Below are 14608 nucleotides of genomic sequence, written 5' to 3' on the forward strand. Positions count from 1 at the left end.
GATTTATCCATTTTCCCCACCGCCATCTGATAAGCCTTGTCGTGACTCAGTTCCATACTTTTTCGCCAGTACTTTCATCTTCTCAGCGTCTCTCTCGTTATACGGTTATGGACTCAGTAACAAAATCATTGACGTCTTTGTCGCTCAATCCCACTTCAGTAAACCATTCTTCCACCAACTCTCCAGCCGCCTGGCGCGATGCGCTGACCGCGAATCCAGAGGTTCCAACCTCTTTCGAGCTCATAAAAACCCTCGTATATAAACCGAAAACGTCAAAAACTGCTACGCCAGTCCCGGTTGTCGTTATAGCCCGTGAATATGCGTCTGTTAACTCCGGAGCGATCGGGAAAAAGCTCAACCTGAAGGATTTACGATTGGCATCGGAGGATCTTTTGAAAGAGATCTTTTCACTAGACAAAGATTCACGTATGTCGAATTTACTGTGTTTTCATGAGATGCTGATCCTCAATCTTCCTCAGTTTCTCCTCTAGCTCTTAACGAAACCAACTTTTCCAAAGTTGTTACTGTGGTGGACGCTTCAATCTCCACTACCTCCGCTCCTCTCGCCCTTCATGCACTTACTTCCAGCGCTACAGTGTTCCTGTCCAGCTCAGATCTGCTCAAATATCTGCGTCATCTAGAGACCGAGGACACTAAGCTTCGAGAGCTTGACCTTCAAAATCTTGAAACCGCCGCGCCTGCCGCAACTCCTTCCAAAGCTCCTTCAAAAGAGAAGGAAGATGCTAAGATTGAAGGGGCGGTTAAGATTGCGATCGGAGTCAAGAAGGAGGTTGACTTTTCTACCTGGTACACGAATGTGAGCTGTTACGACTTGTTTATCGCTTAATGCTCAAAAATCTGCGTAGGTTCTGTTGAAGGCCGATATGTTGGATTATTATAATGTATCTGGTTGCTATATCCTTAAGCCCTGGTCGTACAGCATTTGGGAAGAGATCCAAAGTAAGTTTGTGGTTGTTCTGTGATTTGTTTCGATCTGACATTCTTGTTTCGCTCAGGATGGTTTGACGGAGAGATCAAAGAGCTGGGCGTTCAAAACTCTTATTTCCCCATGTTCGTTTCCGCCAAAGTTCTTGAACGAGAGAAGGATCATATTGAAGGTTTCTCTCCAGAAGTTGCATGGGTTACAAAGGCGTAGGTTCCTGATCACAGATATCACTTGTGATGCTTCATCTTACTGCTGCTTAGTGGAAACTCCGATTTGGAGGAACCTATTGCTATTCGTCCGACGTCTGAAACTGCCATGTATCCGTACTACGCCAAGTGGATCAAAAGCCATAGAGATCTTCCTCTGAAACTTAACCAGTGGAACAGTGTTGTGCGATGGGAGTTCAAAAACCCTCAACCGTTCCTTCGTACTCGTGAATTCTTGTGGCAAGAAGGCCACACCGCCCACCTCACAAGTGACGAAGCTGACATCGAAGTACGACAGATTCTTGACCTTTACCGACGAATTTATGAAGAACTTTTGGCGGTCCCCGTTATTCCTGGTATCAAGTCCGAGAAGGAAAAGTTTGCTGGAGGTCTTTATACCACTACTGTCGAAGGTTTTATTCCTACTACTGGCCGAGGTATCCAAGGAGCTACTTCCCACTGTCTAGGACAGAATTTCTCTCGACCGGAGATGTTCAACATTGTCGTCGAGGATCCGACAGATCCAACCAACCAGCGTAAGACTTATGTCTGGCAAAATTCGTGGGGTATTTCAACACGAGCTATTGGTGTCATGGTCATGGTTCATGGTGACAACCAAGGATTGGTGCTTCCTCCACGGGTAGCTAGCATCCAAGTTGTCGTTGTTCCATGTGGTATTACTGTGAACACTAGTAGCGAGACTAGGTCAAGGATCGAGAGTGCTTGCGAGGAGCTGGCAAAGACGCTAAAGAAGGGTGGAATCAAAGTCAAGGCTGATTTGAGAGACGATAAGACTCCAGGATACAAATTCAATGACTGGGAGCAAAAGGTGATATGCACATTTGATGTTCGATTCGGTTATTGATATTGCATTTTCTAATTCCAGGGAGTTCCTCTTCGCCTTGAGATTGGCCCCAACGATCTGACGAAGCAACAAACGCTCGCTGTCCGTAGAGATAACGGCGTCAAGAGTCCCATTGCAATTGAGAACATTACATCGGCGGTCTCAAACCTCTTAGACACTATCCAGAGCGATATGTTCAAACGGGCCCAAGAATCTTTCCATTCTCGTCTCAAGGAAGTTACGAAATGGGAAGACGTCGTACCTGGACTCGACTCCAAGAACGTCGTGGTCATACCTTGGTGCGAACGCGAAGCATGTGAAGACGACATTAAGGAGCGAAGTGCTAAGGCGTAAGTTGATTTCATGTCGTTTGTAGAACAAACATTAACATTTGAATTCCCTCTTACAGTTCTGAACCCACCGACGAGCGTGCACCATCCGCAGGAGCCAAATCTCTTGCTATTCCCTTCGACCAGTCTCGCTGGACCGCAATTGAGCCAGGCAAGACCAAATGTCCAGCCTGTGGACAAGATGCGAAACGTTGGACTATGTTTGGACGATCATACTAAACTTGCAGAGCTTATCAGTATGATCGGGTACCGTATTAAATCTTCATTATGTATCTACAGTGATGCTGCATAAATTTCAGTCCCATGTCAATGCCAGTCTTATCCTTTACGCGTCTTTTTTGTCTTCCACATTTGTACCTAATCTGGACAGGCATCCAAACATAGCAATACCAACACTACCATCATTATCTATACTCGATACAGGAACACCAGGACGGCCTTCAGATGGCACAGATGCCAATGCAGTTGCGCGAACGTAGCTGGATACCACTCCAGTGATGATGTGCATCGGCGTCAAGACTTTGATTGACTGAATCTTTATTTTTTCCTTCTCTCGACCTTTCCTCCCATTGGTTCCGGGCACAGTTTTATACTTTCTGCTTGAAGGACCTGAAGCTAGTAGGGACACATCTCGATGGTGCGTTTCAAATAACAAGCCAACACCAAGTTCTTTGTCTCGTTTTTCGACTTCCGCGGCCTCCTTAATCAGCACGCGAATAAACTGTTTCGCAGCTAGTGCCAGAAGAGCGTATGGAGAAAGATTAGCCTCTACTTCAGCAGCATTTCCACCAAGTCGATCCAAAGGAAACAACATTGGGGAAGAAGGCAGGCAAAATGAACGCAGAGAAAGAGGATGGACGAGTGCGCGGACACCGAGTGTCATTCGTGGATCTACAGCAGCCACAAGGGTAGAGTGGTCCCTGACGAGAAGATGCGTGCGTGAAGACCAGGGAGGAAGTTGACGGGGATTCAATGATGATACAATGGATGGTGTTTGTTCAATCCCTTTTTGGGTATGGACCCGGAGAATTCTTTGCACATCAACAACAGGCATCTTCAACAGTTGTAGCATCTTGTCCACTATTCGGCATTGAAAGGGCTCCGGTCTTAGGGGTGGCGCTGGAACACTGGGTCCACCTCCGCCGACCACCTTCCCATTTAGCAGGCGGATTTTGATCCTGGGAAGCCGAGGCTGGTTGTCCTCTGCCTCTTTCGCTTGAGTAGCGGCAACTACAGCTAGCTCAGCCTCTGTTTTCATATATTCTAGCCCTTGCGTGCCATGGGCCCATAACCCGAGTCCACAAACGCGGCACCATTTACCCTCGGAGTAGTCTCCAATAACCAGGTTGCCATCCTGCCTGGAATCAAGTTCATTGACCTGCGTCCTTGTTGGTTCCTCACGAACGAAATGTCCATTATCCTCCAGCCAGGCATATACGTCGCCTGTTGTCAAAGGTATGAGATGCGAACAAGGATCGCGTTCTCGCAAGACTTCGATATGGTGTGTGTAAGCACCCTGGAGTGCTTTCGCTCGTGCCCACTGTATATCGCATGAACGAATGAACCAAGGGCCAAAATGTAGAACACTCACCTCAATAGCTTTCCGTCTCCCTATGATGAGTGCTTTGAGCTGGTTAGAGTCTGCAGGCAATTTGTAAGGGATATCTGAGGCCATTTTGCGGTCATTGTGTGGAATGTCTGCTATAAACTCAGCACCTTATCATCGATCATATTCATGGATTGCAATTCACCGCTGAGAGTCATGGGAAACCGATTTAACAGCAATAACAGCAAGTCGTGATATGAGCCTAGATGGAAAGATTTGACTAGAATGATAGTCAGGAAGATCTGAAAGCTTACCTGGAATAGTTGGTTCAACTGTATTTAAGGGAGCGGGGTCGCCTAACTTATGCTTAATATTCGTGCTTGATTTTATATTTGACATATTTTCCCAGTGAGATCTGGCCTTGACGGGAGGATAACCAGTTTTAGCTGGTTTCAACACCGTATCTTTGTCAAGTTCAATGTCAATAACTTGCTCGTCTCCTTTTGTAGGAAGCTTGTTTGTGCCAATCATGTCTAACTAGATACGAGATAAGATTGCAAGGCTACTCTGAGTGTGAGGGTACGCACGCCAACCCAATGTTCTAGAATAACTTTCTGTCCATTTTGACCGGGCCCGCTTGTACTGGGATTGAACATGAGCTCAATTTGAACCTGGAATGGTTCAGACGTGGTTCCAACGACTAGAAAAGGTGGTTCTGTGGCTATTAGCGGGGCCAGGGATATTGATGGCTCAAGATCGGGGGAGGACATCGGCGTGACAAGCATCGATGTAAGGACGGTGGTGAGATCGAGACTCTGCGCAGGGAAATCTAGATCAATACATACGATGAATATTAGGCACAAGAAAAGAAACCTACATAAGAGGCTGACTCTGCGCAAATCATCCATTGATGTGTATGGTCTTTTTTTTCTTCGATACGCTGGTCTGTGAATATGGTGAGCGTGGCGAAGCAAACCATAGAAATGAGAAGAGACCTTCTGGAATGAAGAGACTGGTGTCTGTGAGTGTTACTCGACACGATATATGGAATCTGCTGGTAGCTGTGATTGTAGAGTCTGTGAAAGAAGTGCTATTTGCGGCTAGTTGAGAACGTTTATCATTGGTCATGATCACTCCTTCCTCGACTAGAGGACGATTTCGATGGTTATATCTTTTCTTCCAAGATTTTTTCAAAACAAGTGGACTATCATTGCCATCGAATGTGATGATATCAATGTGCTTGCCATCATCCCACACCTTGATACCCTTGCGTTTTGCCTCTTTGCCTAAGAATTGGGCCAGCGCTGGGGAATCGCTGTGTAAACCCAACGTTTTCGTCAAATGAATGCTGCGCCCGACTGCCTCATTTACCTCCAATTCGGAGGAAGCGCTGGTCGGGTTTTCATCTCGTGTCCCTTCAACTGCCATTTGAAACAGACCCTTCACGCCTGGGAGAAGCATGCCGCGACTCACATCCACTCCTCCTTCAAGATCAAGATCGGCATCAAGTTCCTCTTGGGGGACGGCACATGCCTTGATACACTGTTCGTGAGAGCCCCAGTCTGTCGAGTGCAATATCCGCCCGTGATTGTAAAGGCCTTGCAGGGTGTTAAAGGTCGATTGGTGACAAATGGAGCAGCGAAGTAGAACCACACGATGAGAATCTTGGGAGCGCAGAAACAGAAATTTAGACTTTTGCGAACGGGTGATTGGCTTTTCTTTGGGAGGAAGACGACCCTTTGGTGCTACATTTGTTGGAGGAACCACGATAACATCCCGCGCGAACAAAATGTCAGAAGATGATTCCAAAATAGAGAGTGTATTCAAAGCCACATCTCTGAACGGGACTTCTGAGACACATTCGGTCTCTGCGAGGATCGTAAGAAGTAGTTCGGTACGAAATAGTCATAGACGTACCATTCTGCAAGGAGTCTAGAAGCAATGAAGCCCAAGCAATCCTAGATTCCAAAGTCTGTGCCAGTCGCTTTCTCAAGCCAAGCTCGACGTCTATTTCAGCAAGTATGATCTGTTTCCTTTGTTCATCTGTTCTATCCAGTTTGATACGTTTGTTTGGAAACATTGGGATGGAAGACCATGAAAGTTATAAGGAACAAGGAAGCTAAGCGCTTGTTCTCCGGAAAATTCGGTCCGACAGATGTTGGCGGAAAGTTCAAACAAACTTCCATGGCAGTGGAACTGACGGACACAACACCACCTTCTTCTGCCATTCCGAGACCGGATCCCAGAAATCTCACCAGTTTACCTCAAATTCTGTCTTCTCTGTCTGATTTTGAGTCGCAGGAAGCTGAACTTTCCACTTCATTAACGGACCTATTGGCCGCCAGTGAACCCATAACTCAATCTCTCTCTCGCTTACAATCCCTTGCACCTCAGTTTGATGATCTGTTGAAAAATGCTTCCATTCTGTCACACAATGTATCATCTACGGCGAAGACGGCCGAGCGGATAGGTGGTCGAGTACAATCCTTGGACGAAGAAATGCGACGAATTAGAGAGGCCGGCGACCGTGTGGGCCAAGTCATCGACTTAAAGGTGTGCTATGCTATCCATACCACCGTCAATATAAGAAGATAATGTATGTTTACTGTGCTTTAGTCATCGTTGACTGCTCTTCAATCATCAATTGAGGCCAGTGACTGGGAATCTGCAACCCGACATTGTGCGCGAGCGATGTCTCTACCCTCAGAAGTAATTTCTGGATCTTTCGCTGAGTTCGCGGTCGTGAGCACACTTGTATCGGAGTCATCGCCTAATTTTAATCAAAGTAGTTTAGCCTACTTCAGAAAGTCATTTACCCCCTGCCCAAACTCTTCAAGAAGCTCGAGAACACCTTTTACATGTGTTCCGTGTCAATTTCGAGCAGGCGTCGCGTTCGCGGGACTCCACAGCTACAAGTAGATTCTTCAAGCTTTTTCCTGCCATCGGATGGGAGAAAGAGGGTCTTCAGGCCTATGCGACTTTCGTTGTTGACTCGGTTCGGGTTAAAGCACCAACTTCCGCCAAAAGTAAGATATGCCCCTTGATCTTCATAGTTCCTTTTTTAATAATTCATCTTTAGCTTCTTCTCCTTTGTATTTCATTGCTGCGCTTACTTCCCTCTTTGAGAGCATAGCTATGATCGTTGACCAGCATCAACCTGTAGTCGAAAAATACTATGGAGCTGGCAAGATGAAGGCTGTTGCAGAGCGTCTCTTGGACGAATGCGATAGAGTAGTCAAAGATGTCATGAGTAGATGGCAGGAAGAACGCTCCATTACTCGCAAAGTTAATTTCTCAAATATTGTAGCGGCCATTGTACTTATTAACCTCATCCCTTGTTTAGATTTCTGATATCACAAATAATCCCCCAATGTCTTCAATAGCTGCTGCTGCGCGCAGACCGCAGGCCGCTTCAAATCAAGATGACGAACTCATTGATCCTAGGGAAATCGATCAAGTAATTATCGAAATGAGTGGAATGGTGGGTCGATGGAACCTGTTCAAAAAATTCCTTCTGGACAGCTTTGAAGCCCCCGACCCTACCTCAGCTTCTCTTCCGCTTGACTCAACGGCATCTCAAATGGTCTTCGACGAAGTTTTGGTTAAGTATTATATACCCCTGGAGGTGTGGTATGTTAGAGCTATCATTGACAAGGTGATCTTGAATGAACCGAGGACTTCACCTGATTACTGAATGTTGGTTTATTGTAGGCGCACCGTCTGTCCCAGCCCGACATGACCCAATCAGCTACTACGACTACAACGCCAGACGACGTGTTTTACATTCTTAAAGTAGTGCTCCTCCGTCTTTCGTCTACTGGCTCTTTGAATGCTGTCGAACGGATGGCCGAACAATTACGCGACATATTGGAGAAAGACTATGCCGTTGTTCTCAAGAAGAAGATGGACGAAGTTTACCGTTCAGCGGGTACATCAGGGCAACTTGTTCGCGGAGAGAAAGCTGACCGCGAGAATAGGCTCGCTTTCGCTGTCAGTGATATCTATATTTACTCTCAACTGAAACTCAACCCTTACTTAGGTTATCCTCAATGATCTTGATGTTTCGTCGTCGCACCTTGAACGTTTGATTCGAGATCTTTTAGGCAACGGTGCTATCAATCAGTATTTCTTGCTATCCCAGCAGCAGCTGGTCAAGGATGTTTTTGCGTCTCTCTCGAGTTTAGTGACCAAGTTTCGCTCGACTTCTCGGGTCGGTCGAGGTTTCTCTTCTCTGTACAACGATTAACGATTAACTCTGGTGTAGGTCGGCATTGAGCAATTGTTTAACCAGCTTATACGACCTAAACTAAGAACTTTCATTACCGAAGTCTACAGAGATGTATCATATGTCTTGGACGATGATTCCTACTCCAATGCCGAGTGTCAAGACCTTGTTCGAAAGCGATTTATAAAGTCGTGGGACACCCTCATGGATGATTACAAGGTTTGCTCTTGACTACTAGTACTGTAGATGATTTTTAATATTCCCTTTCGCATACCAAGGATTCATTTACTGAAGCTAATTTTCGGATACTTTTTGGTTTGGTGTTGGATACCTTACTACGTCCTTGGGAAAGATTCATGATGGGATTCAAATTTACTGAGCTCGGTGCTATACGCTTCGACCGGGACTTGCGATCCGTCAACACGTATCTGTCATCTCAAACGGCTTTTGGAGACGGAAGGGAAAAATTCGTTCGTTTACAACAAATGTCTACTCTGCTTAACCTTGACAGTGTGAGTACCTAATCACATTTCTACTCGAAGCACATCGAGCATTAGCTGACACTTTCAATAGGAGGAAGATGTTGATGAGTTCTACAATGGTTCAGGGATAACGTGGAAGGTTAGCTTGCAGGAGGCACGAGCTATAGCTGCACTTAAAATTTGATAAACTCTGAATGTATATGTATACGAACATAGAACATTGGAAAAATACGCATTACATCTCCTGTGTCCTCGAAAGAAAAGAAGAAAATCTTAGTCTAACCACGTCGCAAAGCATCTAACCGTGCTTGTAACGCATCTTCATCCGATGCTCCTCCCCCGCCTGAGTTGTCTCCTGTTCCATCATCTACGCCACCGTGAAATGCACCGGCAGTTTCTCCCAAGGCCACAGGTTGCCGGGTAACATGAGCAGATACAGAGGCCAGGCCAGTAGGTGCGTCGGTAAGCTGTAAAGCAGTATGAGCGAGAAGATAAGAATCAATGGTAGAGAATACCTGTTGTGACAAAGAGACCCCAATTTCATCTAGCACCTCTTTCAAAATCTTATCACCCTCCTCTTCTTCGTCTTCCTCGTCGTCCATCACATCGTCAACAGCATCGGACATCATTTCCTCTTTCATATCCATCATTGAACTCTCTTTCTCAAACTCAGTCATGATTCGTTGTATCGCAGGCAAGTTCAAGCCGCGATTCATCGCACCCATTGCCTGAGGTAACCAATCAAGTAAACCATAATTTTGGACATTGGAGAGAACACACTCGAGTGGCACCTCGCATTGCATCTGCCATTTGTTGATTACTTCTGAGCGTTTGGATCCGGAGTCCGACAGCTTGAAGTTGTGTCCGCATCTGGTAGAATTTCTGTACATAACGTCTGGTCCTCACGAGATCCTTGGCCATGACTTTACACGCGTTCTAATGAATACAATGACGAGCTGTTGACCGGAAAGAATATGTATTATACCATTTGACCGGCCTTTGCGCTCTTTTTGATATCCATGATAAGTTTCTTTTCGCTCTGTTCGAGTTTCGCCCGTTCACGATCAAGTTCGCGTTGAGCTTTGGCAAGCGAGCGTTGATGCTGACGCAGCCGCTCAGCAGGAGTCACAGAGCGTCCGAAGAGGGTTTCCTGAGGAATATCATGAGAGCGGAAGGAAAATAAACAGAGATCTTACAATGATGTTCATGGTTAAAACTACGAGTTACAGAAACATACAAGCGCCTGCGGGCCGCAGCATCTGAAGTACCACCATCATGTCAGAACATTCAGAACTGCTCAATGTTGGCAATTGCTGCTCTATATGCTCTCAGATTGATTTTCTTCCGATAGAATGTCCTTCCTGCCAGAACAAGTTTTGCAAAGATCATATTCTGGTTGGAGCACACTCATGCCGCTCCGCTAATCGCATCGACTCGATAGGATCGTTCGGGAAGCTCCAAAGATGTGCTTTGGATGGATGTAAAAATCTTAGTCTAAATGCATCCAGCTCTTTATCCAACCTACCTACGTGCACGGCATGTCAAGGCTCATTCTGTGCCGAGTATATCCTCTTAAATTTATAAGTTTTCTCGCTAAATCTCTTTCACAGACATCGCGAGCCTGCTTCACACAATTGTTCTCAAAAAGAAGGGGTGTTAGAACCCACGAGAAATGAGAGTGCGCGAGCCCTTCTGGCGAAGAACTTTGCTTCTAGTAAAAGCCACAAATCTGCACTGAAACATCGAATTTCTGCAAGACCTACAGATCCTGCAAAGTTGGCTCAATTTCGGCAGTTGGAGTTGATGAAGCTACGACAACGCGCTTCTCCCTTAGATCCGAAGCATCAGAGTTCAGCGATGCCTGTAGATAAGCGTCGGTTTTTCAAAGCAACTATAGATGGTGAAACAAATGATCTATGGATAGAGAAGGTGTGCGCACCGAGTATTCTTTCGACCTTCTTCTCATACTCTTTATCCAGGCACTCATGACTGGTAAAGCATTTGATCTACTTGCTCTTCGTTTCGGAATTTCAATAACTGCAACGGATGTTGGTATCATTGATATTGAACGTCACGCACTCTTTGAAGTCTAAAACATTCATTGACAGTCACAGAAGTACCAATTGCTCAAGGTATCCGATGACGCGGGACATCTGGTACCTCTCCTGTACGACAAGCCCTTCGAGGATCAGGTAGAGGATGGTGGAGAGGTGGTATTATCAATTGAACAAGCCTCATTTATTTAGATTGCTTTGTATGTAGCTGGTGGTTTAGGAAAAATGAGCTATGCAGTCGATGCACATATGTTCATCCTTTATTAAAGAGGTCCTGGGTATATCACATATTACATATTATGACGATCTTTTTATCGCGCATTCTGAAGTCAAAGCACTCATGATTGAAGTCAGTGCCTTGGTTTAGAACTGGAAAGGTATCCAATTAGTTGAAGAAAGGCCAGGGAAAAAAAAGTTGCTTACTCTGACTTGATACCCTCCATTGGCCTTTGTCAAGTATCTTACCCACTTGATGCTGTGATAATTGCTCTTCTCAAATACTTTGAGGAAACGCACGATGAGACCAGATGCAGTAAACATTAGGACCTGGAAGAGGAGGATCGACAAGAAATGAGTATGACTCCAATGAATCTCCTAGTCAAAAATACCTGGAAATCTACATCAATTGGTGGTCGCGCCCACACCTGTCTCGTTGTTGTACTTGTCAGTTGAGCCATGGCGCTCAACGAACATTCTTGACCGCCTTGCAAACGGGCAATTCTGAAGTACGAGCAACGTTTTCGACGAAAGGAATCGAAAGAATTATAACTCAGGCCGACATTTCGAAAAAAATTCGGACCCAAACACTCACTTCCAAACTATGACATTTTCAGCCGGGACATACTTTGCCTTTCCCGTACCCAATATACCCACATCCACATCAGTAGTGTTCAACGGCGTTGGTATCCGTACAACGACGTTTGTAGCAGAAAGTTTTGGGCTGAAAGTTGTTTTGAGAGTTATGTCGTATGATACCTAGCGGGTCAAGCAACGTCAGGACGAACAGAATTTGAGGACCATTGCAAGCGAGCGGTACCTTTGTCGTCCCAATCTCGGTCACGGTCGGTATCACCTTTAACGGAAGCTTGATATTCGACGTAGCACGATATCTGTGGGAACACAGGAAACAAGAGGGATGTTGGTTCGTCTGTTCCGGATGGATTGCTAGTGCGAACTAAACTTACCGCATTAATTCGAACTCGCCATCGGGTGGTATGAAGCTGATACTCCGGTCTGCGTCAAAGTCGTTTAAGCGGACGCACTGGTGAAATTGACAGTCGTCTAGTTCTACAGCGTCACCTCCACCTAGATAGGAGGGGAAAGTTGTTAGTGCCTCGACTTCGTTCAAGTGCAGTCTTTGCTCACCTCGATCCGCCAAACCGGAGCTTGGACCACCTGGACCAAAAACTTGTCAATAATGACAAGGACTGTGGAGGATGATTACATACTTGTACCAACAGCCCCCCGATCTATGACCAACTTGTCATTCAGGCCAAACTTGCATTCAGGAGTTCCAGAAAGGTAAGCGCGCATTTGTATGTGTCCATCGACGTCTGCACGAAGGGTTGTTCCTTTGGCGCTTCCCATCCAGTTCACTACTTCTACGACGTCCACGAATGCTTCGTTCTTCTTGTATTTCACGTCGTCTCCACTCCGACGCCAAGAAGTTGCACCCGTTGCTTGAGCAGTTATCCGAGAAGAAACTTCAGGCGCCTGAGTAGCACTAACAACACTCTCCGTTGTAATATAAGTCTTGAGTGTGTCAATCTCGGAGTTTTGAGGGTATCCAAAGTCGTTGATTTCTGGTAGGGTTGTCAACGCGGGTTACAAATGAAATGATTTGGCGACTGCCGCACCATCAACCAACTCGTAAACCACAACGAAGTTGTTCTTGATTGATTCCTCGTCCATCTTGCCAAAATAAGACTTGCAAATGTTTATGAAGCGATAGCAGAATTCGAATACGAGGGCCGCATTGGCATTTGTCTTTGTCACGGCCACAACGTACAAGTTGTTCACCCTCACATGGAAGAAGCTGGTTGAACCTAGTGTAATTAAGGGCGAGCGTACATCGGGATTTGACACAACTTGTATTCGGAATACATCTGCGATAGATCGTCTACAAAATTCGAAGACTGATAGTAAAACAGGCAACAGGAGACCCACTTGAAATCTGTTCTATACAATCGGGATATTAATACCTCACCCTTTTGGTTGAAGATGAAGAATGCCTGGAGATAGCTTAGGAACAGCAACAAACTTATAATCACCGCAGTAGAAAGAGCTCACTGAGATCATATCCGTTCCACACCGGGGAGTACAAGTAGAAGTTATAGTAGATGACAAAGCCGGTATGACCGGTTTCCATCTCACAGCTTTGACCCCCGACATAAACTATTGATACTCAACCACCACCATGGGGCTCTTCCAACGCAAAGGGTCAGAGAATCACGAATCTTCAGAAGACAAGAAGGAAAAGGGTGGATGGAGGAGGCCTGCAAGTAAGTTCAATCATTGAAATTTCTGTGAACATAAATAAGCTTACTACCCTTCCTAGACACTGCGTTCAAGCAACAGCGACTGAAAGCCTGGCAACCAATTCTTATGCCCAAGACCGTACTTCCTACCTTCTTTATCCTTGCAATAATCTTTGGCCTAATAGGTGGACTTCTAATCTGGGGCTCTTCTCTCGTTTCCGAAATGACATTTGATTATACCGACTGCGACACGTTAACTCCTTCGTCATCTAATTCTTCGCTTCAATACTTTAACATTCCATCCTCCAAATATTCCTATCATCTTTCTTCGTCGGCTTCGAAGAACGCCCAAATCACTTCGCCTGTGTATGCCTTCCTCAACAACAGCGCCAACAGCGGCGATTTCGATGTGTTCAATCAGCAGCAGTGTGTCATCCAGTTTGACGTACCTGCAGATCTGTCGTCCAGCGTTTTCATGTACTACAAGCTCACCAACTTCTTCCAAAACCACCGGAGATATGTCAAAAGCTTGGACTCTGATCAGTTACGTGGAAAAGGCGGGTCTGCGTCTGATTTGAATAACGGTGATTGTAAGCCGTTGGGATCTATGAACGGCAAGCCCATCTATCCATGCGGGTTGATCGCCAACTCTCTCTTCAATGGTACGTATTTGAGGCTTTGATGTATCTTGCGTAAACTGAGTCTTTCTTTTTGCATACAAGACACATATACAAACCCAATCCTCCTAAACCCATCGAACTTTGACGAGGCCACAAATGTTACCTACAGTTTCTCATCTGAGAATATCGCTTGGCCAGGAGAGTCGAAGAAATACGTTTCTACTCCCGTTGGGAACGGATACGACTCTGTCGATGATGTTGTACCGCCGCCGAATTGGGCGAAACGTTTTCCGAATGGATATACAATTGACAACATTCCCAATCTTGCTGCCGACGAGCACTTCCAAAACTGGATGCGGACTGCTGGCCTTCCGACGTTTTCGAAACTATATGGTAGGAATGATCAGGATACGATGGAGAAGGGTAGATATTTGATCACCGTTGGACTGAGTGAGTATTTCACTTTGCTTGGAATCATCTCCATTATAGAGTTCTGTTAGATTTTCCGGTCAGACCATACAAGGGTACGAAATCGATTGTGATATCCACTGTCTCGTGGATTGGCGGTAAAAATCCATTTCTTGGATGGGCGTACGTAGCTGCTGCGGCTCTTTTCATGCTGGTGGCAGTTGCTGGGACTGCAAGACATCTGATCAAACCAAGGTCTGTCCAATCAATTTTTATTCCTAGAAGAGATACTTATGGTATGGTTCGGTTAGACGTTTGGGAGACATGTCTTTACTTTCATGGAATCGATAGAATTTTAGCTAGAGACACTTGCTTACTCGCTCACCTCTCCGATGTTGAGCACAACGTATGATGTAAATCTATGTACTAGGAGACAGATGGAAAAGTGTT

The 14608-nt window shown here is 45.6% G+C and overlaps 7 protein-coding genes across 7 annotated transcripts; 4 read left to right on the forward strand and 3 right to left on the reverse strand.

Annotated features, from left to right (window-relative positions):
• Positions 1 to 107: 107 nt before the first annotated feature.
• On the forward strand, positions 108 to 2565 carry C8R40DRAFT_1039769 (uncharacterized protein; the record flags this gene model as incomplete). The annotated part of the gene is made up of 7 exons (XM_046223865.1): positions 108 to 426; positions 480 to 817; positions 867 to 960; positions 1017 to 1152; positions 1207 to 1981; positions 2039 to 2346; positions 2406 to 2565. 7 exons carry the CDS (start codon positions 108 to 110, stop codon positions 2563 to 2565), a joined length of 2130 nt encoding a protein of 709 aa, XP_046088822.1.
• On the reverse strand, positions 2406 to 6011 carry C8R40DRAFT_913492 (uncharacterized protein). The gene is made up of 8 exons (XM_046236661.1): positions 5810 to 6011; positions 4888 to 5760; positions 4770 to 4837; positions 4480 to 4707; positions 4207 to 4429; positions 4098 to 4154; positions 3938 to 4044; positions 2406 to 3886 (listed from the first exon to the last, which is right to left on the reverse strand). Exons 1-8 carry the CDS (start codon positions 5970 to 5972, stop codon positions 2672 to 2674), a joined length of 2934 nt encoding a protein of 977 aa, XP_046088823.1. The 5' UTR covers positions 5973 to 6011; the 3' UTR covers positions 2406 to 2671.
• A 33-nt stretch (positions 6012 to 6044) lies between these two features.
• C8R40DRAFT_1094990 (COG4 transport protein-domain-containing protein) lies at positions 6045 to 8786 on the forward strand (the record flags this gene model as incomplete). Its single annotated transcript, XM_046227685.1, has 10 exons — positions 6045 to 6445; positions 6509 to 6634; positions 6687 to 6918; positions 6972 to 7177; positions 7236 to 7547; positions 7604 to 7882; positions 7932 to 8102; positions 8157 to 8336; positions 8396 to 8629; positions 8691 to 8786. The coding sequence occupies exons 1-10, from the start codon at positions 6077 to 6079 to the stop codon at positions 8781 to 8783; spliced, it is 2202 nt and encodes a 733-aa protein (XP_046088824.1). The 5' UTR covers positions 6045 to 6076.
• Positions 8787 to 9846, reverse strand: C8R40DRAFT_1094992 (Snf7-domain-containing protein). The gene is made up of 5 exons (XM_046227686.1): positions 9796 to 9846; positions 9585 to 9749; positions 9380 to 9535; positions 9115 to 9327; positions 8787 to 9066 (listed from the first exon to the last, which is right to left on the reverse strand). Exons 1-5 carry the CDS (start codon positions 9805 to 9807, stop codon positions 8878 to 8880), a joined length of 735 nt encoding a protein of 244 aa, XP_046088825.1. The 5' UTR covers positions 9808 to 9846; the 3' UTR covers positions 8787 to 8877.
• C8R40DRAFT_1094998 (uncharacterized protein) lies at positions 9847 to 10902 on the forward strand. The gene is made up of 4 exons (XM_046227687.1): positions 9847 to 10161; positions 10210 to 10528; positions 10579 to 10647; positions 10708 to 10902. Exons 1-4 carry the CDS (start codon positions 9875 to 9877, stop codon positions 10843 to 10845), a joined length of 813 nt encoding a protein of 270 aa, XP_046088826.1. The 5' UTR covers positions 9847 to 9874; the 3' UTR covers positions 10846 to 10902.
• On the reverse strand, positions 10903 to 13009 carry C8R40DRAFT_1248307 (Mu homology domain-containing protein). Its single transcript, XM_046233654.1, has 11 exons — positions 12943 to 13009; positions 12820 to 12884; positions 12510 to 12772; positions 12102 to 12455; positions 12019 to 12048; positions 11838 to 11958; positions 11690 to 11762; positions 11465 to 11628; positions 11262 to 11373; positions 11077 to 11199; positions 10903 to 11022 (listed from the first exon to the last, which is right to left on the reverse strand). Exons 1-11 carry the CDS (start codon positions 12949 to 12951, stop codon positions 11017 to 11019), a joined length of 1320 nt encoding a protein of 439 aa, XP_046088827.1. The 5' UTR covers positions 12952 to 13009; the 3' UTR covers positions 10903 to 11016.
• A 60-nt stretch (positions 13010 to 13069) lies between these two features.
• C8R40DRAFT_1040296 (cell cycle control protein) lies at positions 13070 to 14509 on the forward strand (the record flags this gene model as incomplete). The annotated part of the gene is made up of 5 exons (XM_046223904.1): positions 13070 to 13154; positions 13211 to 13792; positions 13853 to 14200; positions 14251 to 14413; positions 14470 to 14509. 5 exons carry the CDS (start codon positions 13070 to 13072, stop codon positions 14507 to 14509), a joined length of 1218 nt encoding a protein of 405 aa, XP_046088828.1.
• Positions 14510 to 14608: the final 99 nt, after the last annotated feature.

The sequence above is a fragment of the Lentinula edodes genome, assembly GCF_021015755.1.
Source record: "Lentinula edodes strain Le(Bin) 0899 ss11 chromosome Unknown C8R40scaffold_9, whole genome shotgun sequence".
In the NCBI taxonomy this organism is placed as follows: domain Eukaryota; kingdom Fungi; phylum Basidiomycota; class Agaricomycetes; order Agaricales; family Omphalotaceae; genus Lentinula; species Lentinula edodes.